This window comes from Lacerta agilis, chromosome 14 (assembly GCF_009819535.1).
Source record: "Lacerta agilis isolate rLacAgi1 chromosome 14, rLacAgi1.pri, whole genome shotgun sequence".
NCBI lineage: Eukaryota > Metazoa > Chordata > Lepidosauria > Squamata > Lacertidae > Lacerta > Lacerta agilis.
Window position 1 is genome coordinate 33,726,438 of NC_046325.1, and position 21,875 is coordinate 33,748,312.

Below are 21,875 nucleotides of genomic sequence, written 5' to 3' on the forward strand. Positions count from 1 at the left end.
AGTTCAAAGGTTGGTAGGCTTCAAAAAGTGGTTTCCTACAATAGCCATCAATGGTACGGAAAGCGGGATCAGTGAAGAATTCATACTTACACTTGGGCCAGGGGGTCCCTGGGCACCAGCTTCACCGTCTTTACCAGGAGCACCCTGCAGGGGAGAAGAGGTTCAAAAAGGCAGAGATGAGATTATCTGGGTGGACTCTTCGGAGAACAGTCTACATTGAAAGCACTTCAGCGTTTTTCTGCTCCTGTGTCCAGATCTTCTGAATTCATTGCATTGACTTCCTTGTCACTCTATACCACTGACAAACTTGCAGCCTCTACGTCTATGTGCTTTTTTTGTGTGACTCTCCACACAAATGCATCTCATTTGTGATTTGTCCTTTGTAAAGCCTTCCCAGAACTTCACCTTGCCTGCTCCTCCACTGCTCTCTGACTGGCTTGTGGGAGAAAGGCCCAGGACACATTCACCAGTCCCCAACCTCTTCTTCTGCTCTCAGCCTTCTCTGTTACATAGATTGAAAGCTAGGGTTCTGATCACTTCTATGTTCTATTGCCAAGTAGGGGAGTTCCCCTCTCCCTTCTGGTGGCTCACGGATAAGAATTAACGAGCATTTGGTAGATTTATAGTCCTTTCATTACAGCATTCTGTTACCAGCACAAACAGCCAACCCTCCGCAAGGGTATCAGTTGCCTACTCTGACTCCTCCCCACTTCCGCAGCAAGAAACGCGCCAGTGGGAAGTCCCCCCCCCCGCGTCTCCTTTGTTCTCTGACACACTCAGACCTCCAAGTTCGGGGGGAGGGAGGGGATTCCCCCCCACTCTCGATTGATGTATTGCCCAGCTGCTCCCTCCCTCCCTGTTGCTTAGCTACTATCTCATAGCTCTCTCAAATGTGCAGCTTCTGTGCCTGCCTGTCTTTCTGCTTCTGGAAATGCTAGAAGCAGGGAGGGTGAATATTCCCCCTCCTCTTCTGTTAGGAACTGATCTTCCTGCCATTGCATTCCCGAATCTTCTGATCCGGACCAGCCCCTGACATCTATGTAGTGTCTTGGTGTCAAATCCATTTCCTTGCTGCAACGGGGCTTGCTATAGCGAACAAGTGCCAAAGATTTCTTGCTTTCGTCTAAAACTCCCTGTCCAGATGCAAAGCCGTATCTGAACCTGGTTGCAGAGGGCATTAAGCGAAATACTTACAACAGCACCGGTAGGTCCAGGAGCACCTCTCTCGCCAGGTTTGCCAGGCTCACCCTAGAAGAAGAGGAGGGGCAAAAGGGGTCATTTCAGAGACAGGATTGACAACTTTACGAGCAGTGAGCAAGAAGATATTCGTAGCGGGGAGGGGGACTTCATTGCACTCTTCAAGTCATACTAGAATGAGTCAAATCCAGGGTATGTGTATGCTGTGTTCAAAATTTGGACCACAAATGGATACAACCATTCATGGGGAAACCACAGCGCCTGCACATTGCTGCATTCGTGGGGATGATTTTTGGCTGAAGGGTAGCTTTGTGTTGCAAAACACTGATGAACAAGGAGCCATAACCTGTCTTGTGTGCCTACCGCTCGTACTGGATCGCTGGACTGCAACTGTTTCACCACATACCCAAAACAGAATTACTGCAATGGCTGCTTAATTCTATGGTCCAATACAAGAACTGAAGATTCAGCTCTGCAAAGGGAGCCATCTAAAGAATAGGGTCATGAAACCATGCTGATGCCCCATGGTAGTAACTGCAGATGCAGAACCACAACGAAGGACAGAAATGACCAACAATTTTGGTCTTTATAAACACCCAGAGTTCTTTTGTTTTTGTTTTGTCCCTCTATTTGCTCAAAAACGTTAGGAGGGCAGCCGGAAGGAGCTTGCAGTTACAGGCATTATTTCATGAAGAGTTGAAGGCATCCATTTCAGGAAGTCCTGAAATGAAGTTCTGCCATTTTCATGGCAATGCAGCAAGCTGAACTTTGAGCAAAGAATGGGCACTGCTAGGAGAAAGCTGGATTTTGCCATCCTCGAATTTTCTATTTTCCCCTATTCCTTTTTTCATCCAAGGAGCTTGAGCTTCAGGAAAAGGAAGCAGTTACTTACAGCAGCGCCTTTAGGTCCAGGGAATCCCATGACTCCAGCTTGTCCTCTTGCACCAGGTGGACCTGCAGGTCCAGGGCGACCATCTTGACCAGCAGGGCCCTATTAGGAGATGAAAAAGCCCGTAAGTTTTTTGTGTTTTGTTTTTTTTAAAGAACAATTCCTTTCTGAGCAAAGGAAAGAAATGAAGAATGCCACCCTGTTGCTACTCACAGTGGGTCCAGTCTTGCCATCGGGGCCAGGGCTTCCAGGGCTACCAGTCAGACCCTACAGGAGGGAGGGAAAAGGAAGGAGAGTTAGGAAACATCCTTTGGTCAATAACAAAGAGGGTTTGTGAACTAGAAAGGGTAAGGTAGGATTGCTCTGTCCTTGCCACCCAGTTCAGCACAGCAACAGCCACTCATAAATGCTGTACGACCCTTGTTTTGAAAACATCTGTTTGTCATAGGAACCCCTTATTGTGCATCTCTTTTGTGAACGATTCCCAGTTCTCCTAAATGCTTCTTTACAGCTTTTGCACTCAGAGACCCTTCTGGAAGCATTCGCCCTTGCCCTTCCCCTAAATAGTCTCCAGCTGTGCAGAATATCTGAGTAGCTAATAAATCCAATAAGTGTCCCTTGCAGTTGGTGTTTTTTTCAGGGGGGGGTGGACTTTTGTTTTGTTTCCAAAAAAATTCTATGGATTGCTGGTTTCTCTTAAATCAGTTCCAGTTCGAGTCCTGTTTTGTTGTCCTCCTGGTTTTGTTTTATTTCAGATTAATTGGTGCATGTTTTTTTTTCCAATCCGATTTTAATTTTGTTGTAAGTTGTCCTGAGCTCATGGGAGAAAGTGGTAGATCAATGCATTAGATAGATGGGCGTAACGATCCCCTTTGCATCTTGAAGTGGGGCCTAGAAGGCAGGGTTCACATCACTGAACAAGGAAGGATTTGAGAGCTTGTGTGACCCAGTAAGAAGGGTATTTCAGCTTGGCTAATAAGCCCCTGAGTTACATTTACAATGCTGTATTTAATTTTCTAGTGCCCTTGGGCAAGTCACTTCTTTCTAGGGTTGCACTGAATGTTTGCCTCTGAATATGTTCTTGCCAAAAATGGGGTGTTCAGGGAGACTGAATTTTCCCCTAAAAACTCCTTCCTTTTAGTCTGACGGTGCTGTCTGAAGCCATTGCTTCCCGACATCACTGCTATTTCTTTAAGGGCTTCTTCTCCTTCCAGAAATGACCCTCACCAATCAACGATCACATAGGGAGCTACAGGGCACCACGATGCCATCCATTACCCTCATTCTAACTGGGCAAAACCAGCCAAAAGAGGACACTAAAACCTGTCGCCAAAAGTCTTCCTCCTTTCAATTCACTTATGTATTTCTCAGCCTCATTTTCCCATCTGCAAAATGGGACCATTGCAGACTTTCTTTGCAGGGGTGGTCTTTCAAATTTTAGCAGCGCCCTGTGCAGGTCCACAATTTGGTGCCCCATGCGTCTCACCTTCCTTTCTGCTCAATTCACTATGTCATATTTGTGACACCCTGCAACACCCCCAGGCTCAGGGCCCACTGCAGCAGAACCAGTCGTGCTGACCGGAATCTGCCTCTGCTCCTTACCGAGTTGTTAGGATGGATGTGCATACTTCAAAGTCCCATGTTATTTTCTAGGTGCAATTACTATAACAACAAGGGAAGCTTGTGATTTCCTAACACAGTGGGTTTTTTTTTTTAAATTCCTCTCTAGGGGATGGAAGCTTCTGGCAGAATGCACCTCGTTCCCCACTGCCCAGGGCCTAACAGGAAAGCGTATGGCCAGATCGCCTTTGCAATTCTGCCAGATCTCTTGCAATTCACTCACCTTGGCTCCAGGGAGACCAGGCTCACCAGGGCGTCCAGCTTCGCCAGTATTTCCTTTGGGGCCAGCAGGGCCGGGAGAGCCACGCTCGCCAGGTGGGCCCTGGAAGAGGAAAAGCGGTCAAGTTATCCCATTAAGCACTGCAGGTAAATGCCGACATTGTTGCATCTTCTTCTGGTTCAGAAGGCTGTTGTGTGATATCAGAGCTAAATCTAAGATTCACAGAATTGTAGACCTCGAGGGCCATCTAGTCCAACCCCTTTGCAATGCAGGAATCTGAACATGCGGTCTCCCCTCCAGTTTGAAACCATACCGGACCCTGCTTAGCTTTGCAAGTGTGCTAGCAGTTTTATTGCTGCACCACTAGGAGGACAGCAAGGGAAGGAGACCAACACTAGGCTGCCTGATTCTGTGTGGATGGCTTAATCTTGATGGGCAGAAAAAAATAAGATATGAACCATTAAAAAAGTCCCAAACCTCACCATATGAGCAATAACTACTGGGTCTCTGGCTCTCCCTTAACCAGATGAGAATTCCATAAGGTGCTACTGGAATGATTTTTTTATTTTGTTTTGAGAAAGGGGTAAAGTGTGATATGCAATAATGAAATATTGCTGGGTTGGGAAGGGCACAGGATGGAAGGGAAGACTGAAGTTGGCTTCCAGACAAGATCTGGTGCCTTTTTAAAAAAAAAGAACAGGAAAAAGCTCAAGAAAGCCCCTGGGACTGCAGGATTGGGAAGACATGAAATCAACTGGTGTTGTTAAGCAAGAGTTGAGAGCAATGACCATTCATCTGGGGGCTTGAGGCTGCAGTGTCTTCAAAAGGGGTGGTGTGTGATGCTATCAGATGATTAGGCAACCCCTGCTGGCCCCTATAAATTTCCACAAGACTACCCAGCTCCTTCAGGGAGTTTTGGAGGGAGGTGGAAAGCAGATTCACTTAGTGCGAATTAGCTCCTTAGATTTCTATATTTGCTGGACAATTAGACTTCCATCTTAGAGATCTGGGCGCATGCCTGCCACGAACTTATTCAGCAGGAGCTTGGCCAAGTTCCCACTCGGCATCCACCTCTAAAACGGGAGTAGTATGGGCAGAGAAGATAATTCGAGCTGGAAGCTTTACTTCTTTTAATTTTTTAAAAAAGAAAATTGCTATTTTTGATTTTTTTACTTTCACTAGCCCTACTATCTACATTGGCAGGGCAGGAAGTAAATGAAGGAAATTGAGAAATAGCCATAGTTTAGATAGCATTAGAACATGTGCAGCAGGGCAGCACTCCTGGGCAGGTGCAGAGTGCCATTTTTCAACGTTGTGAAAATCTGATCGGGCCATCTGAGATTAAGGGGAGTTTCATGGAAGAAGAAGGCTTTCTTTCCATCACCCATTACCCATGTAGGTAATGGCTATCAAAAATAAAATAATATTCAGTAGCATTTAAGATTGCTCCAGGCTCCTTTCTACTAAGAGAACATCCCATCTCTCCCTGGTTTAACTGTCTCTGCCTTGACTCACATTCCCAGAGCCTTATCTGAGGCTTCCCACCTCAGCCCATTGGAGTGGTGCCAATGGATGGAGAGGGGTCAAGTACCACCATCACCCCATTATTTTTATACCTTTTGTTCTGTAGAGAAGAAAGTGACCGCGTGAGACTAGAACCTACCTTGGGACCAGCAATGCCATCAGATCCAGGGAAACCACGGCTTCCGGGAGCACCCTGCGAATGGTAAGGAAGAGAACAGGTTAATGTCATATACGCAGCACTGGGCTCTCCCATCAAAGTGGACAGGAAAAATAGACATCGGCTGGCCAGAAAGGACCAAAAATACAAATCCCACAAGGCAGAATCACATGCAGAAAAAAGAAAGTAAATTCAGATTCAGGATAATCTCAAGAATCTCAGAATCCTAGTTTAGGGCCCAGGCTGAAGACAGGACCCCACACCTGCCAACCCCATGTGCTCCTGCCCCATCTCAAAGCAGCACACACAACCCACAAATAGAGATCAGGTGCTGAAAAGGTGTGCAAAGAGTTGCAGGTAACTCTAGTGAAAGTACCGGATGGCATATTATAAGAGGGAGTAAAGAAACAAAAGTAGACAAGAAGACAAGGGAAACTGTCTAGGGGAGAGGGGAGTTTGGATTTGATCAAATGTTTTATGTTCAAAACACAGCTGACGACCTGGCTATATTGCAGCGTTCTTTTGAACTCAAAGGTCTCAGTTGTTGTTTTTATTTCTGTATGAAATCAATTCTCGTGGGACTGCCCTGGGATTTTAACTTGAGAACTGAAAAGAACGGCGTTGTTTCTTTTTCTAAATTCAGCCGTGGGTGATTCTTAAGGGAGTGATCTGTTAAGTGAAAAGGACAGCGATGTTCTGCCCACCTCTGGGCCTAGACAGTGCTTCCTCGTGGGTTTAAAACACTCCACGAACAGTGAACACGTTGCACCAATTGGGCTCACATCTTTAGACACCTTAAGAGGCAGTTCCTAATAAATGGCAAAGGTATCTGCAGATTCAGTTTTCTTTCAAGTGTTGCAGCGCGCTCTATTTTTGCAACAGCTTTTCCCCTGCAGAATAGTTCTCCTCTGACTCACAGAGGCTTCTCGACGCTTCCTTTCCAGACTGCTTTGGTTTCATTTGTAATTTGACCTAGCAATTCCTAACTAATCTAATAATGTACTGTGAGTATGTTGGACAGATACATGGTCCGTGCACAAATTAGTCTGGTTGCTATGAGAGTGTGATCTTGCTGCCCACAGTTAAGGAGAGACTAGTTTTGGTTCGGGAGGGCAGTAATATGGAGAACAAAGTTGGTACGTACACGTTCACCAGCAGGTCCAGGCAAGCCAGCAGGTCCAGGCTCACCACGAGATCCTCTCTTGCCTTCCTCACCAGGTGGACCAGGGGGGCCTTGGACACCAGCGGGGCCCTGTAAGATAAAACGAAGGAGAGGCAAGTGTTAACCAAAGGGAAAATGGAACAAGAATAGATGCACCATTTTAGAAATACATCCCAGGTGAGAGGGACACTTACGGGTTCGCCTTTAGAACCAGTGTCGCCTTTGTTTCCGGGAGCGCCAGGTTCACCCTAAACGTATTAGGAAGAGACAGAAAACAACATGATCACAAATCTCGTTCAGCACAAGGAAGGCAACAATGAATCCTTTTATTATTATTATTTTATGAGAGAACAAGGGGATGTGGCTTCTCTGAGATGGCTTTCAACATGCATCTGTTATCAAGACTTAGAACTGCAAAGTTAGAAGGGACCCTGCGGATCATCTAGTCCAACCCCCTGCAATGCAGTTGTCCCGTACAGGGATCGAACCTGCAGCCTTGGAGTTATCAGCACCATGCAGCAACCAGCTGAGCTATCCAGGCTGACAATCCACAGAGGAAGAGATTTGATAAGATGCTGACGCATGTGATTATGGGCTTGGGCCCTGAATAGAAGGGACAGTTTATAGAAGGCATGGCCAATCTTGGCCTTCAGATGTTTTGGGACTACAATTCCCATCATCCCTGACCACTAGTCCTGTTAGCTAGGGATGATGGGAATTGTAGTCCAAAAACATCTGGAGGGCCAAGACTGGCCATGCCTGGTTTATAGGAAGCAGAGCCAAGGAAAAGGAACTTGAGAATGTAATCATGAATGTGCAACTCGATGTAAACCTCCACCATATGAGAGTTAACAATGGGGTTTGGTAGAAGGAGCGTCCAGCTAAGTGATCTTGGATACTGCTACCCTTAAAAAAGAGATTTGCACACCATCACCTACCATTTTGATACCTTTATCCCACCTGCTACACAGATCTAGCTGCTGTGGAATGCTGTCATTTTCAGAATTTAAAAACCCAGTGTATTATACCAGTGTTTTTCAACCTTTTTTGGGCAAAGGCACACTTGTTTCATGAAAAAAATCACGAGGCACACCACCATTAGAAAATGTTAAAAAATTTAACTCCGTGCCTATATTGACTATATAGAAAGTAATTTTCCCACGGCACACCAGGCAACATCTCGCGGCACACTAGTGTGCCGCGGAACAGTGGTTGAAAAACACTGTATTATACAATGTCAAAGCAGGAAAGCTGGTATTATTGGTAGTATTGGAGGTCATGGGTTGAAAAAGACTAAGAAACAGTGCTTTAGCTATTAAACAAGCACAGTCGGAGAAAATATGCAGTGGGCGGTATTTTCTGAATTAATTATGTTATGGTAGGCTTCTCCTTGCATTCTCCCAGTTAGGCTAAAGAAGTCTGGGTTTCCTGGATAACCCACCCAGATGCCTCTATTTCTAATTTCTTCAAAGACCTCTGAAGGCAGGCACAACTTAAATGACGAGCCAAAAGGTGAGGGGCGATCAGGTGAGACTTACGCTGTTACCCTTGGGACCAGGAGCGCCGCTGGGACCCTGAGGTCCAGCTGGTCCACGAGGACCGGGGAAGCCGGGAGCGCCAGAAGTTCCGGGAGCACCCTAGGAGGAAAGAACAACACTGGTGAAGCAACTGGGAAAGGAAGGCATTGGAGAAGATGAGAAAAGCGATGGGAAGGTACTTACAGTTGCACCTTTGGCACCAGGTTGACCATCAGAACCAGGGTTGCCCTAAAGCAGAGGAGAAGGAGGAGAGAAGAGTCATTATGATGATGCTCCTTAGAAAGTCCCGAAGCACATTCTGCAAAAGCAAAAATCGGCCAGTAGCGCAGCTTACAGAAGGACCAGCAGCGCCAGCGGGACCGGCGGGACCAGGTTCACCACGAGCACCTTGTGGGCCTTCACTGCCACGAGCACCTTGGGGACCGGTTTCACCCTGTGCAATAAGAGAAAGAAGAACAAGGGGCATAAGCACTCTTCCACAGGTATGGTGGCAGCGTCTCCCTGTCAAACTACACCACACCACCCCCAGCCCTTCTGAGGCTTCACAGTTTTGTCTCGTTGGATCAGTACTACACAGTACTACAAAGGCCTTCCTTTGCCACCCTGTTCCCTCAGAAATCAAGAGGTTTGAGGCCTGCCACCTGAAGCACACTACTTGGTTCTTTTGAGGTGGGCTGTTGCTACAGCTTCTTTGGGGTCTACGGCTAAGGCCTGTGTTCTTATGCCCAGTTCTTATGCTGCAGGAACTTGGCAGTCACTAGTCCTTTACAGACTTCCATCTTGCTGCTCTGAGAACACCTGAACCCCATAGGCCACGCTGGAGATTTAGTAATGCAGTGGCTTCCTTCCCAGACCAACATTGCCTGTTGCGTGTGAGAGAGACGTTGGAACAGGAAGCAACATTGCGGGCACCTCTCAAGTAGCCTCTAAGCTTCAGACATTACTGGGCAGGATGAAAAGCTACCACTAATGGATTTTAAGAACTGTGCCCGTGCAGCTGTGCCACCCTCCATTCTTGAATGAAGAGCTATTCAGCCTTCTAGGCAGAATTCAGAGACTCAGAGGGAGGAGGGTCTTCCAAATCATGATGAGGGCCGTGGCTTTTCAGAAATAGCCTGTAATCTTTCCCAGAAGACTAAGGTGCTTGTAGCTTGTTTGGTAAGAAATAGTTCATCTAGAGCTAGTGCTACAGAGCTTTTCATCTAAGGGGAAGGGGAAGACTGAGTCTCTACCCCCCCTTTTAAAAAATATTAATAATAATAATAATAATAGACTGAGGAATCAAGAAGACAAGTGGGATCTGCAACAAAATGTTGCCGTCTCTGTCCATGATTCCAGATACTCCATTCTACTTCATCACCTGCCCAGATTTCTGTTCTTCACACCCCAACAGTCTGTTAGCATTCTGTGCCGAGTCTGCACAGTCATCATCGGGTTGGTATTTTTTAGGGGTGGGGGGTAGCCTTACCTATAAGAATTTTCCCCTAAATATTTTTGTACACCTGCAAACACTGGGATTCTCCTAAGCCTCCTGATACCTCCCTCTTATGCACTGATGGTGCAATGTTGGCTTGCATGAGGACTGGCACCTGAGATATTGATAGTCTAAACCCAACGATTTTTGATGCTCCCGATACAAAACTATTGCTTCTGAGCATCAGTGTCGTCAGGTGTCTTTACCTTAGGGCCAACGGCACCAGGGAAGCCAGGGGGACCAGCTGGACCAGTGGGGCCCTGAAAGAAAGAAAGAAAGAAAGAAATGGCAATTATAGCATTTTCCTTAGAGTCCCAAATTAGCAACCTCTTAACACTGGCCAACTCCGCCCCAGCAATGGCCAGAGGTTTGGTCTGTGATTTAAAATGTCAGGGAAAGGGAAACGAGTCAAGGCCTTCCATCCCATGGCTGGTTAATTACAGAGTGGTGTTGTCCTGCAAATCCCCATTTAGGCTACGGAGTCTGGCAACGGCCAATCTTTGTCTGGCAGGACAATCCCTCTCCACAGGAAAATAATCACCACTTGAGCAGAGAAGAAACTGCAGGTTGCAGGAATACTTACTGGGGGGCCAGCAGCACCGGGTGAACCATCGTTACCACGAGCGCCCTGTGGTGGACAAGAGGGGGGGGAGAAGGGGGTTTCAGTTACTGCCACCTCTCCAGGCCATACCAGACCTGGAGGATGCTACACCAAGGATGCCTTGGTACCGGTTGCATCCAGCCCCACAATTTGTCCTGCAAGAAAAAAACAATGTACTTACAGCTGGGCCAGAAGGTCCAGGGCGGCCTCTCTCACCGGGAAGACCACGTGGGCCCTAGTCGTAAGGAGAAACAAGTTTAGTTTAGGGGAAGGTAGCTTTGATTCATGCCCCGTTACCACCCACCCAACCTTTCATTAGCCGTTCTGTTCTTTAGCATCTACCATTTCTAACGCCCCTCTAGTGGTGTTAAGGGGTTCCTTCATTCCCCAGGGAGCCATAAAGTAAGAACGAAGACTTCGTATATGCCAGCATGCCTTGCTTCTTTGTGTCTTTGCTTCATACCTCTCAAGTGCCCTCAGCTTAAAATTGTTTTTTATCTACCCCCTCATTTCTTGATGCAATCCCCTCTGAATCATTATGTGCTCTTGCTCTCCTGGATCTGGCTGCAACTATATGCAAAAGGATGATAAATGCCACTGTGGAATCCATTGAACTGAGCGAAAGAGCCTTTGCTCTGTAGCCTTCATTACCTGGATGCTACAAACACCCATGGCATCTGCCCTGCTGTCTGAAATCTCACACAAACATAGTTCTCTGTAAAGTAGAGGTGAGGAACTCGCAGCCCTCCAAACGTTGCCGAGCAACACTTCCCACCCTTCCTGAAGAAATGGCCATGCTGACTGGGACTGATGGGAGCTGGAATCCAACCACATCAGGAGGGTACCTCGGTTTTCCCAACCCTGCTATGAAATAATGCTTCATCTCGCTGGATATTTCTCCTTGTGTTCTTTTATGTCAAAACGCTCCTGTCCCTCATGTAGGTTGCTACTGCCATACACTTAAGGATGGATTCAGACGGAACTATTGCGTTGTCCTTTGGGGTTACTGCATGTTAACCGTCACATGGAACTAGTTCACCTGAAGGGTTTTCATGAACAATATACGAAAGGAAGTATACTGAACTTGGACGCCTTCAGACAAATTATTTCCACTTGATTCTCCACAAAGCATGCTAGGAATCAAATCCATCCTCAGAACACAAAGGATGTAGGGTGTGATCACAGTACACAGAAACCAACAGAGATACCTTATATTGAATTGGACCATGGGTCTATCTAACTCAACATTGTCTATGGGATTGCAAGAGGCTCCTGAGCATCACAGACAGAGGTTTTGCCCATCATCTGTCCCTTTTAATAGGCTAGGGATTGATCCTGGGACATTCAGGGACACAAAGCAAGCACTCTACCAATGAGTAAGTCCTCTTACCCCCCCCCCCTTTTGATGATTAGGAGTTTTCCTTTCATCATCATCCTTTCACCTGAACAAATCCATTTCTGCTGATACCCAGCCTATGCTTGTAAGATTTGGAAAGATGGTCTACCCATCAAAGCAAAGGGCAGAAGAACGATGATACTCACGACTTGTCCAGGAGCACCATTCTCACCAGGGCTACCAGGCTCACCCTGAAAGAGGAAACAGAGCAGATGTCAACACCCTGTTTCTGAAACGGGAGGGGATAGAATTAGGTATAAACGGAAGGGGGCACATACTTAGAAGTGGGCACTCACCTTGGGGCCAGCTGGACCAGCATCACCTTTAGCACCATCAAGACCGCTGAAACCCTAAAGTAGTGGAATAAAGGAATGGATGGAAAAGAAGAAAAAAGAGCATTAAAATCCAAGTAGTTGAGTATAAAAAAGGCAATGGGGTGCCTTAATTCTGCATTTAAAAGGTTAGCAGCCCCTCATTTTACTGTTCAACTGAAAAGACTACGGGTTCCATATTGGCAACCATGCATAAGCTGAGGAGGCCTGGGTGGAAGACCACCTTGGAACCAAGGATATGAATATACAAGATAATAATATAATGATCAACTAGAAACACCTGAGTGGACATTTTTAACGGTTCGTTTCATGCTCTTCTCAGCTTGGACCTTGGCTACCTCTTAAGATAAGTAGTTCGAGGTGGGGCTTCACCCCAAGGTTCACGTGACCATGTGGCTATTGTCACCTTCATGGCAGGCATTATCTAGTGAAGGTGCTATGTTGGCAATGGCAGATGCTGTTTGTATTGTGATATGCATCCAGAGGGGATGCATATCTACTCCTAAGTAAATAATCTAGCCAGGGGACATTCTGAATTGCAAGATCCCCAAATTTTCTTGGTCATTGAGCTATTGGAGCACACTTACTCTGTGTCCCTTCATGCCTGGAAGGCCAGCTGTTCCGGGAAGACCACGGGCACCCTGAAGCAAAAGAACAATAAGTTACTTAGGAGTCAGAGAAGAAGAAGAAAAAGTGTCTCACCTTTCTCGCCTTCTCTAGGCAAGTGGGTGGGACCTCTTTACACCAATGGCTGGTTTATGATTGGGACATACCCAATGTGCTTTTCATCAATAGCCACAACACTGTAGAACTCAGTTTAAAAGGATTAAGAAATGCCATTAAGGCAGATGGCGGCATCTTTACTGCTAGTTTTGTACTATGTCCTTACATCTCCTTGAACATCATAGTTCTCCGTACAGCTGGAACCACCCATCAAGAGCTCAAAATTTCCAACCTAGGAAGGATTCTGTCAGTGATCACCTAGTCTCGTGGGCAGAGTGGATGTGTTCAAATGTGGGCTCCAAAATCTCACCCAGCCATCTTGAGGCCTTAGGTGCACAAACTGTTTCACAGTCAAACCTAACCACCTTGCAAAATTGCTGGGAGGGTGAACTGAAGTAGGGATGCATTGCAATACAGCATTTGGGGTGGAGTGGGTTGGGTGGGAATAGGTTGTATGTCACCCTTCGCCAACTCCATATCCTATAGGTGCTGCCAGACTCCAAATCCCATCAGCCCCAGACACCATCATGGCCAGTCGTGAGGGGTGACAAGAGTTGTAGTCCAAAACATCTGGAGATTGGAGAAGGCTGTAGGATGGGTTTATAAATGAACCATCCCTCTGTACCGAAGCAGGAATCGAAATACTTAAGCTGCTGCTTGCTAATATGATCATCGAACCTGCTCTTTTGGGCCGCCAGTGTAAGACGTTGCATCACTCTCCCTAAACAACAGGTTGCAATATCAAGGCTATCTGTTCCACCTCCAGGGATGCCAGGGCAAAGAGCAACACTTCCTAAAAAAAAGACAGGTGCTTGACAGCCGCCCCATGATGAGAGACGTCTTACCTGTGGACCTTGAGCACCACGCTCGCCAGGACGACCAGGTTTTCCAGCTTCACCCTTGGAGAAAGAAGAGAAGACAGGATCTAAGCCAATGCTCAAGAAACAGCGCACTACACGAGGATGAAAGACCATTGATTGGGGAACTGTGTTTGTAAAAGGGACTGTGACTTCGCATTAAGATTTGCAACCAAATGGCCCTGTAACGTCAACAGGTGTTCCTTAAGGGTTGGTGCTTGTGCTCAGCAGAAAGGGAGAAGCCAGAGAAAGTGGTAAGGGGCAAGGATGGATAAGGCCCAGCACTGACAAACTGTGGGGGGTCTCCCATCAAGTGCTGGTTTGGTGGGCTGCTTAGGAGTTCAAGTCGCTGATTGCAGATAAGGCTTTTTTTTTTTACACTGCGAGTTTTTTTTTAGACCTGACTTGCTTTACTTGGAGGCAATGCAAGGCAGGTGAATAAGTCAGCCGACTCAAGTCTGTAAGTTGAGAGTAACCTCAACTCTGAAGTCAGTGGTTTGTGTGGCTATTTGGGCACACCCCACCTTTGGATTATTGGAAAGAAGAAGTTCCCCACCCCCCACTCTGAAAAAAGACATAAGTCACTCACATCATCTCCATTCTTTCCGGGTGGGCCAGCTGGACCACGGGGACCCATTGGACCCTAGAGTTTGAGAAAAAAATTGATGCATTAAAATCCGAGTCGATTCGTCCCTGCTCCTATTTATAACCCAGTTGAATTTTTCAAAAGTGGGCCAAAGAATTCCCAGTATGGAAACCTGTCTACTGCATTCGACATTCAAAAGCTCCCCCAAGTGGTGGAAAAAGAGAACTCCGAGGAACAGACTCCAAGGAGGCCGTTCAGCTTCGCTATAATAATACATGCAAGAGATACGAAAAATAGTTCAGATGGTACTCACAGAAGCACCAGGCTCTCCGGGTTCACCAGGGGGACCTTGGAAACCTTGGGGACCCTGGAAGATAAATCAGAGCATCTATGTCAGATGGAAGGCCACGACCTACTGCACCCCTATTTGTTTTGGATAGACCATGATGGACCACCTGAGTTTTCTCAGCCCGGAGTGCCCCTTTCCTTTCATCTCCACCTCCATGACTTCTGCTGCGCTGCTCTCCTGGCCTGAAGCAACTTCCTCTTCCCTATCAACCTGCACCCCTCTTGCCCTGCTACAAAGCATCTCTTCTTGAACCACCTTTGTCCTATTCTGGCCTACAACCAAGTTTGCTCAACATATATGCATGAACTTCCTAGTAAAGGTCAACTGGAGCCAAAGCTCACCAGTGCTGGGAGCTCAACAAAGAAATAGAAACAAGTGCCACTGTGCATGGGCAGAGTGTTCTACAGAATAACTAGATTCTTCATGTATCTTGGATTGGAGTTCAGGACACCTACATCTCCAGCACCCTGCCCCCTCTCTCTTGTTCTGAGAGGCATACGAAACATTACTTTGGTTCCTTTGCCTGACTTCATTGCACACTGTTGGTCTACCCGGTTTAAGAAGGAATAGTGTCAATAATAAACCACCTCACACATCAATGTGGAAATGGTTATGTATTCCATGCCCCCTTCTCTCCTCTCTCCAGAGCTTCTGTGAATGCCTGTGAACATCCAGGCCTATGGAGTAGGCCTCTCAAGAGAGGACCTTATTTCTTCCGTGCAAAGAGGAAAGAAACCTGCTACCAAAGCAATCTCCTATTCTGTGCCAAGGATAAGTGAATTCTGCGACTCCAGAATTTATGCAGATGAAGAAGATTTGCATATAGCCCACATGATTTTATTTTATTTCTGGAAAGAGACAAAGATGGCACAAAGATCCCACTAGCTCCCATTCCTCCATCCACTGTTCATAGAACCAAAGGAAGGAACTGGGATTATCTGGTTGGTGAAGTACTGAGGTCCGTGCATTTACAATGCACCTCTCTCATCTGAAATCCCAAAATGCACAACCCCTTGTCTAAAAAGTATTGAGAATTTGTTATTAAGATGGAAGCAAAGAAGTACTTACAGGAGCACCAGGAGGACCGGGAAGACCACGAGGACCAGCTGGACCCTACAAACCAAAGTGAGAAAAATCAGTCATGTTTCCCGATTAAATGAAGTTGGAGCCATCTTGTCTTTTGTGGATATGCATTCTCGTACTGCCTTGCTCTAACCATACGTTCTTGACCTTTTCTCTTAACTAGGCCTCACTCTGACCTCCACCCACTTTTATGTCATTTCCTAAATTGCTTTTCCTCCATCTCTCTTTAAACAACCATTTCGTCTCTCTTGGTCTAGTGTACCACATTGATGTTGGGGGGGGGGTATGTCTGTTTTTGTAGTTGCTATATTAGTGGTCAACATGTTTGGATCCCTCCCAACTGAGTGGCGTTGGGCTGCCACCAGATTTAGCCTAAAGTGAAACGTAACACAAAATGGGAGGTTCCTACACAGGAATAACTTCTGAGATGTTATGAGAGACACTCAAAAGATTCCCGCAAGACTAATGAAATTTCTTGGTGGGGATTTGCACACCCTTAAGTCCCCTGCTCTTTTTTTTTAAACCAGATTAACTGGTGTATTTTAAAGAAAGCAAGTATAAACTCACACTGCTCAGCCACAAACTCAAGCCGCTGTTGCCATTAAAATGAGTTTTCATGACTAACTTGTTCCACGGGTTTCACTGGGAGTTGCGTCCAACCAACTTCATCTGGATCTAACATTATATAACTAGATGAATCGCAAGTTCCCTTCCAACTCTATGATAAACACTTAGGACCATAAAAAATTATCATCGCCATGGTGCTTATTATTAGTTCATGGAACCCACATTCCATGTCCCTTTTCCTTGTGGAAAGAAGCAATGCTATCCCTTAGTTACTCAGCTTTATTAACGAGATGCCTGTCCAATCAAAAAGAATAGAGTTGAAGTATCTTTGATACTTCAGTAGACATCAGTTAGCAACATGTACCATCCTACCTGTGGCCTGACCATTCTGTCCTGAGATTAAGGAACCAAGAAGGCTGAAACAGACTCCTTCATTCATACTTCTACAATCTTCTCACTTTTCTCCTTCCACACTAAGCTCAAATCCCCTGAGACCGGCAACACTTACCATTGGGCCAGGAAGAGCAAGGCCACCGGATTTTTCATCATAGCCATAACCCATCTGAGAAGCGAAGTTCTGTAAGGGGAGAGAAGAAGAAGGAAGAGAGAACGTGTTGCTGAGGTTCTTAAAAATGCATCATCCATGAATTGTTGGAAAAACAGAAGTTATGCAGGCAAACCCAACTTACTCCGCCACCAAGGCCTGGGGGGCCTGGGGGGCCTGGAGGTCCAGGGAGTCCAGGTTGGCCAGGAATGCCATCTCTGCCTGGGGGACCAGGAAGCCCCTGAAAACAAAGAAAGCAGGAAGTCGCAGGTTAGCACCATGGCAGTATATGGTGCTGAATGCACAAAAATGTATATGTTTCCTACAAAAGAGACACAAAACTTTCAGAGTCCTGAGTATGCTAAAGCTATCCAATATTAGAAGGCAATATTAGAAGACCAAAAACTGGTTTGGAAATTCCTCACACGCCAGCAACATTTGAAGGGGGGGGGGCTTCTATTCCCCCACTCCCAAAATATGAACCACCATGATGCTGTAGTAAATAATGCCGGAATGGTCGAGTCTTTTTGAAACAATTTTGGGATGTTTAATTAAAAGCTGAAATTCAATGTTGTTAAAAAGAGGAATTAAAGGAGATTTGTATCTCCTTTCTGTAGGTTGGGGGGGGTTTCTTTTAAACAATCTAAGCAGGCAGAATTTCTTTTGTGTATAGGAATGGAAATTTAAAAATGCAGTCAAACAAGTGTCCCAAATATTTTATGACTGTCCTAGTCACACACAGCCACTTGCCACCAATTCTTCTGCCATGCTTGCATATTAATTTTATTTCATTTCCCCTTTGAACTATTATCAGCCAAAGCTTCGTTACAGATACCTACCGTGTCTCCTTTAGGGCCTCGTTCCCCCTGAGGACCCTGCCAATTAGGAAGATAATAGTGATTAGCTGGTTATCAAACAGAAAACAAAACTGATGCAGCCAAATAAATGGATGTTAGGGTTACTAAAAGATATTTTACCTCTGCTCCAGTGGCTTCTGGGAAATATTCACTGGTTTCTTGAATACAAAAGGAAAAAGAATATTAAGAATCAGAACCATCACCCAGAATTTGTCATCAGCACCTGGTCCCATTGCAACCCCTCCCTTGCACCCACAATGCCCTCTGGTCTATCAGAACATCCTTCCTTTAATAAACATTAAATGAAGACCAGGCTTCTTTTCTTGTTGATAAATCTAGGTACATTTAGAGGTTGATAGGAACTGGCAACTCCTATCATTGGCCCAATCAGAATATGTAACGGGCCAATCTGAAGGATCATCCGAATCCACATCATCCAGACTACTTAGGCAATCCTATTTGAAGTGTTGACTTTTCAAAGTAGGGAAATGAAGTCCAGTTTCCTCCTACAATGCACCAATATAGCATCAACTAAAGTTAAGATGCCTGAAATGTCCTCTCCCAACTCTTCACTCTCTTTACTGGCTCTGCAGAATTTCCTTTGCCAAATTTCCGCAATCTCTCAAGGAAGGGATGCAAATATTTATATGAAAACAGTGGTTTGTTATTGTCGTTTACGATGAGAACAAAACCTCGGACAACTGAACCAGGAGACAGGCAGGTTGGTGGATGGATGGATGGATGGATGAGCGGTTAGATAGCACATAGAGGGGTGGATATGAAGAAACAATTATATAGGTGATGGGGCTATAGGTGGATTGATAAATGGATGGGTGATTGGATGGCTGTTGATTGGTTGATAAAAAGAGAAGAGAGGGGAGAAGAGGAACTAGATAGGGAAACGAATGGATTTTGGTGTCCATAAGTAGAAGGTGGATGTTTTGTTTGGGCAGATGAGTGAATGAGTAAAATTAGAATAGATATAATGAGTAAATATGTTTGTGGGCAGGCAGTTTCTCCAGGAGATTGATTAGAGTATGCTTAAATGGAATGGGGGGGGGGACTGAGTGACCGTGGACGGACAGAACTGTGGGCAATACTGATGGTATGAGTGGATGGAAGAAGAGAAGGTCAGTATCCATACCAGGGCAAACAGCGCAGCATTCTCCAAAGGGGATCTCGGCATTTGGGCAGTCAGCTGATTCTTCACAGGTCACCTGGTCGCAATGGATTTTGCCTTTGTCGCACACGCAGATCTCGCAGGGGATTGGTTTCCAAACATCTCGGTCACTGTACGTTATTCCGTCCTGTATGCAGCTTCCAGATGGAACTAAAGAAGGAGGTGACACAAGAAATGAGGTGGGCGAGGGAAGAGGGGAAGGGTCCTTTGGGAGCCAGCAGTGTTGGCAGAATGGCTAAACCAACCAAGGTGCAAACGTGTGAACCTCTACAACGGATAGATCTGGAGAGCACATACTTAAAGAAAAGAAATTGTTTCCGATGGTTGGCCTCCCTTCCCTCCTCCTCCTCCTGCTGCTGCTCTCCACTTAACGCTGACATTTGTGCGTGTGCTCTAAGAAAACCCTCATCTGCTTTTCATCAAGCAAACTCTATGACACAGGAAACGAGCCAGCCTCACAATAACTCTTTCCAGTTGCTTTGGAATTTAAACAAAACTTCTGGCCGGTTGTTGCATCCAACTTGGTAACCTCAACGTTCTGAGCTGAAGCCAAGCCAAACACAGAAAGGAGAAAGAAATCCACAGCAAAAGAGATAAAGAGGAGAAAGAGAGAGAGAGAGAGAGAGAGACTCAGGAATTTGGACTGGAGGAGGACCCATGTAGGGGAAGAAATTGCATCCCACTGATGGCGTGTGGCCTTGGGAATCAGCTGCGCTGCAAACAATTTAGGTAGGATGAGAAGTCAGGAGGTGTGGATCATGATAGGGCAGACTCTCTAGGCCTCCCACCTTGGCTGAAATCCGACGCCAGCTTGTTCAGAAACAAGGAGTTTGGTAGCACCGTGGATGTTAACTGTGGAGCACACCTAAACTAAGGATGGTACCAAGAGATGTGACCAAGGACGAATGCTGGAGAAGAAGTAAGAATTTGCTTTTCTAGCAGATTTTGTTTTTGTTTTTTTAAATGAGGGGCCGTGCATTTTATAAATTATTTCCTCCTTTTAAAATTGAGCACTGGACTGTTGAGTTTTCTGCAAAAATTAAAAATAAAAAAACAACCAGATACTGGACAGGGAGGGAGAAAGAAAATCCGCTATTCTCGGGGAAAAAGTATAGGGGGAAGGAGAGATAAAAGAGTCAAGGAGCTTTGGGAACATGAAACTCATGTTTGATAACACCCTCCTGGGATGCTGCAGGAAAACTTCCCATCCATCACTAGATGGCAGCAAAACTTCCATAATCGGAGTGAAGAATATACTACACACACACACAAAAAATGTTGCTTGCTTGATGGTAAATTGATTTCCCTCCGGTGAGGAGTTGTTTACTAATCCTGTTCAGTTGTCGACCCCGGAAATACACTCTCTTTGATCATTGCTGATCCATTTTAAGGCCACTCCCCACAACCCCACCCCTGGCAAGTCTATAGAAGAATGCCAAGGACAAGCGAGACCCTCGATGGCCAGTAGATGTCGCCATTGGACTTGGTCGACGAGCAAAAGTGATTCCCTCCAATCCTTTACCATCCAAAAGGCTTTGTCTATGAAGTGATGTCTAGACTCCTGCGCTTTATAAGTTGCTGAAACATTTTCCTTATGAATCATCCTGAAACTTCTCTCTCTCTCTCCTCCCCCTCCCTAATATTTTCCTGATGGCTTTTGCAGACTTCTTCGACAAGGCAGGGAAAACAGCTTTGTCCTCCTCGCCTCTCCTCCTCTCCTCCCTGTCAACTGCTTGGCTTTCCAAGAACGCACAATGAGTTTTCCATCATTTGCCATGCTCCCCTTTCCTGTCCCCCCCCTCCAAGTGACAACCCACTCCCAGTTCCCGCCCCGCTTTCCTGAACTTGGCAAGCCAGTGCAGAGATTCTAATTGATCCAACTTGTTATCTGGCCCCAAGGGACATGTTAGAGAAAAGAGGGAGGGAGGGAGGGAGAGAGAGAGGAGGGAGACCAAAGGAAACACGCCCAAGGCTATGCACAGCTGGCTAAGTTTGCTTTTAGAAGAGTGGTTTGTTTTCTCCATAGAGCACTTTCAGGAGAAATCTGCGGGGTGCGAGAGATACCTTCTTTTTCAGTCTCTTAAGCCTTCCTCCCCGCATTGCTTTCATGCCAAGTACTGAAGGTTCAGAAAGGTCACAAACATGTGTTGACCTTTCTCAATTTTTTAAAATTTCTTTTAAAGGAAACTTAAGAACATATATAACAAGCGCCTTCTTCGCCTGGTCTTACATCTACATCTCTCAAGCCACCGCAACACGCTGCCAGTATTACAACCACAGGGAAGCACAGATTGCAAAATCACAACTCGGCTGCTGCCGCCCCTTCTCCCCAACTTTGGCAAAATGCTCGGTAGAAATGGTTTGGTGCTTACTGTCTTGTGCACTTCTGGAGTTCTGGGTGGCGCAGAGGGGGGGGAAACAATTTTGCATTCAACAGAAAGAGATGGGGGAAAGAAAATATGGGGGCAAGTACCCCCACCCATAGGGCTACAATAAAAACTGTCATTTAGCATGTATACACTTGCGAGAGTACATAAGATGCTGTACTTACAGTCTTCTTCGCCTTGACCTTTGGTGAGTAGAACAGTTGCTGCTATCAAAAGCAGTAACCGGGAATCCACAAAGCTGAACATGTCTAAATATTAGACATGAAGACTCTTTGTATCCTTGGTTCTGCTTTAGTGTCCAGTCATACAGGGATGGTCTGGTTTATGTAGTTCCACTCCAGACCCCAGCAGAACTTCCTACTGACTCTGTCAAGTTTTTAGCCTCCCTTTTTATTACGGTCCAGTGTCCCAGAGGTGGATCCCTTCTTCGCTTGCTTCTGAGTGCTGAGGGGGGGATCTTGGGCCAGCCCCTCAGCCAATCAGAGGAGCCCAGCCCGCCCCCAAGGCACACACAGACACGCATACACACACACACATGCACGCACCCACTCCCAAAAGTGAGAAGCGAAGCCAAGCCCCTTTCTAACCAATCACAAAAAGAATGGACCCCACTAGCCTCTCTTCCAGAAAAC

The 21,875-nt window shown here is 46.1% G+C and overlaps 1 protein-coding gene across 2 annotated transcripts in view; it reads right to left on the reverse strand.

Annotated features, from left to right (window-relative positions):
• Positions 1–21,662, reverse strand: part of COL1A1 (collagen type I alpha 1 chain) — a 46,034-nt gene extending 24,372 nt beyond the window's left edge. Inside the window, exons 1-27 of one of the 2 annotated variants that reach the window (XM_033171262.1) lie at positions 21,408–21,662; positions 18,821–19,006; positions 17,797–17,834; positions 17,659–17,694; positions 16,965–17,060; positions 16,784–16,852; positions 15,694–15,738; positions 14,590–14,643; positions 14,280–14,333; positions 13,679–13,732; positions 12,698–12,751; positions 12,075–12,128; positions 11,925–11,969; positions 10,564–10,617; positions 10,365–10,409; positions 9,988–10,041; positions 8,642–8,740; positions 8,491–8,535; positions 8,308–8,406; positions 6,964–7,017; positions 6,752–6,859; positions 5,590–5,643; positions 3,930–4,028; positions 2,300–2,353; positions 2,090–2,188; positions 1,195–1,248; positions 91–144 (exon numbers count right to left, since the gene is read on the reverse strand). In XM_033171262.1, coding sequence (XP_033027153.1) covers positions 91–144; positions 1,195–1,248; positions 2,090–2,188; positions 2,300–2,353; positions 3,930–4,028; positions 5,590–5,643; positions 6,752–6,859; positions 6,964–7,017; positions 8,308–8,406; positions 8,491–8,535; positions 8,642–8,740; positions 9,988–10,041; positions 10,365–10,409; positions 10,564–10,617; positions 11,925–11,969; positions 12,075–12,128; positions 12,698–12,751; positions 13,679–13,732; positions 14,280–14,333; positions 14,590–14,643; positions 15,694–15,738; positions 16,784–16,852; positions 16,965–17,060; positions 17,659–17,694; positions 17,797–17,834; positions 18,821–19,006; positions 21,408–21,489 — 1,839 coding nt within the window. In that variant the 5' untranslated portion in view covers positions 21,490–21,662. The remainder of the gene's footprint in view (positions 1–90; positions 145–1,194; positions 1,249–2,089; positions 2,189–2,299; positions 2,354–3,929; positions 4,029–5,589; positions 5,644–6,751; positions 6,860–6,963; positions 7,018–8,307; positions 8,407–8,490; positions 8,536–8,641; positions 8,741–9,987; positions 10,042–10,364; positions 10,410–10,563; positions 10,618–11,924; positions 11,970–12,074; positions 12,129–12,697; positions 12,752–13,678; positions 13,733–14,279; positions 14,334–14,589; positions 14,644–15,693; positions 15,739–16,783; positions 16,853–16,964; positions 17,061–17,658; positions 17,695–17,796; positions 17,835–18,820; positions 19,007–21,407) is intronic. The other variant, XM_033171263.1, reaches the window with a different exon arrangement.
• Between the last annotated feature and the right edge of the window lie 213 nt (positions 21,663–21,875).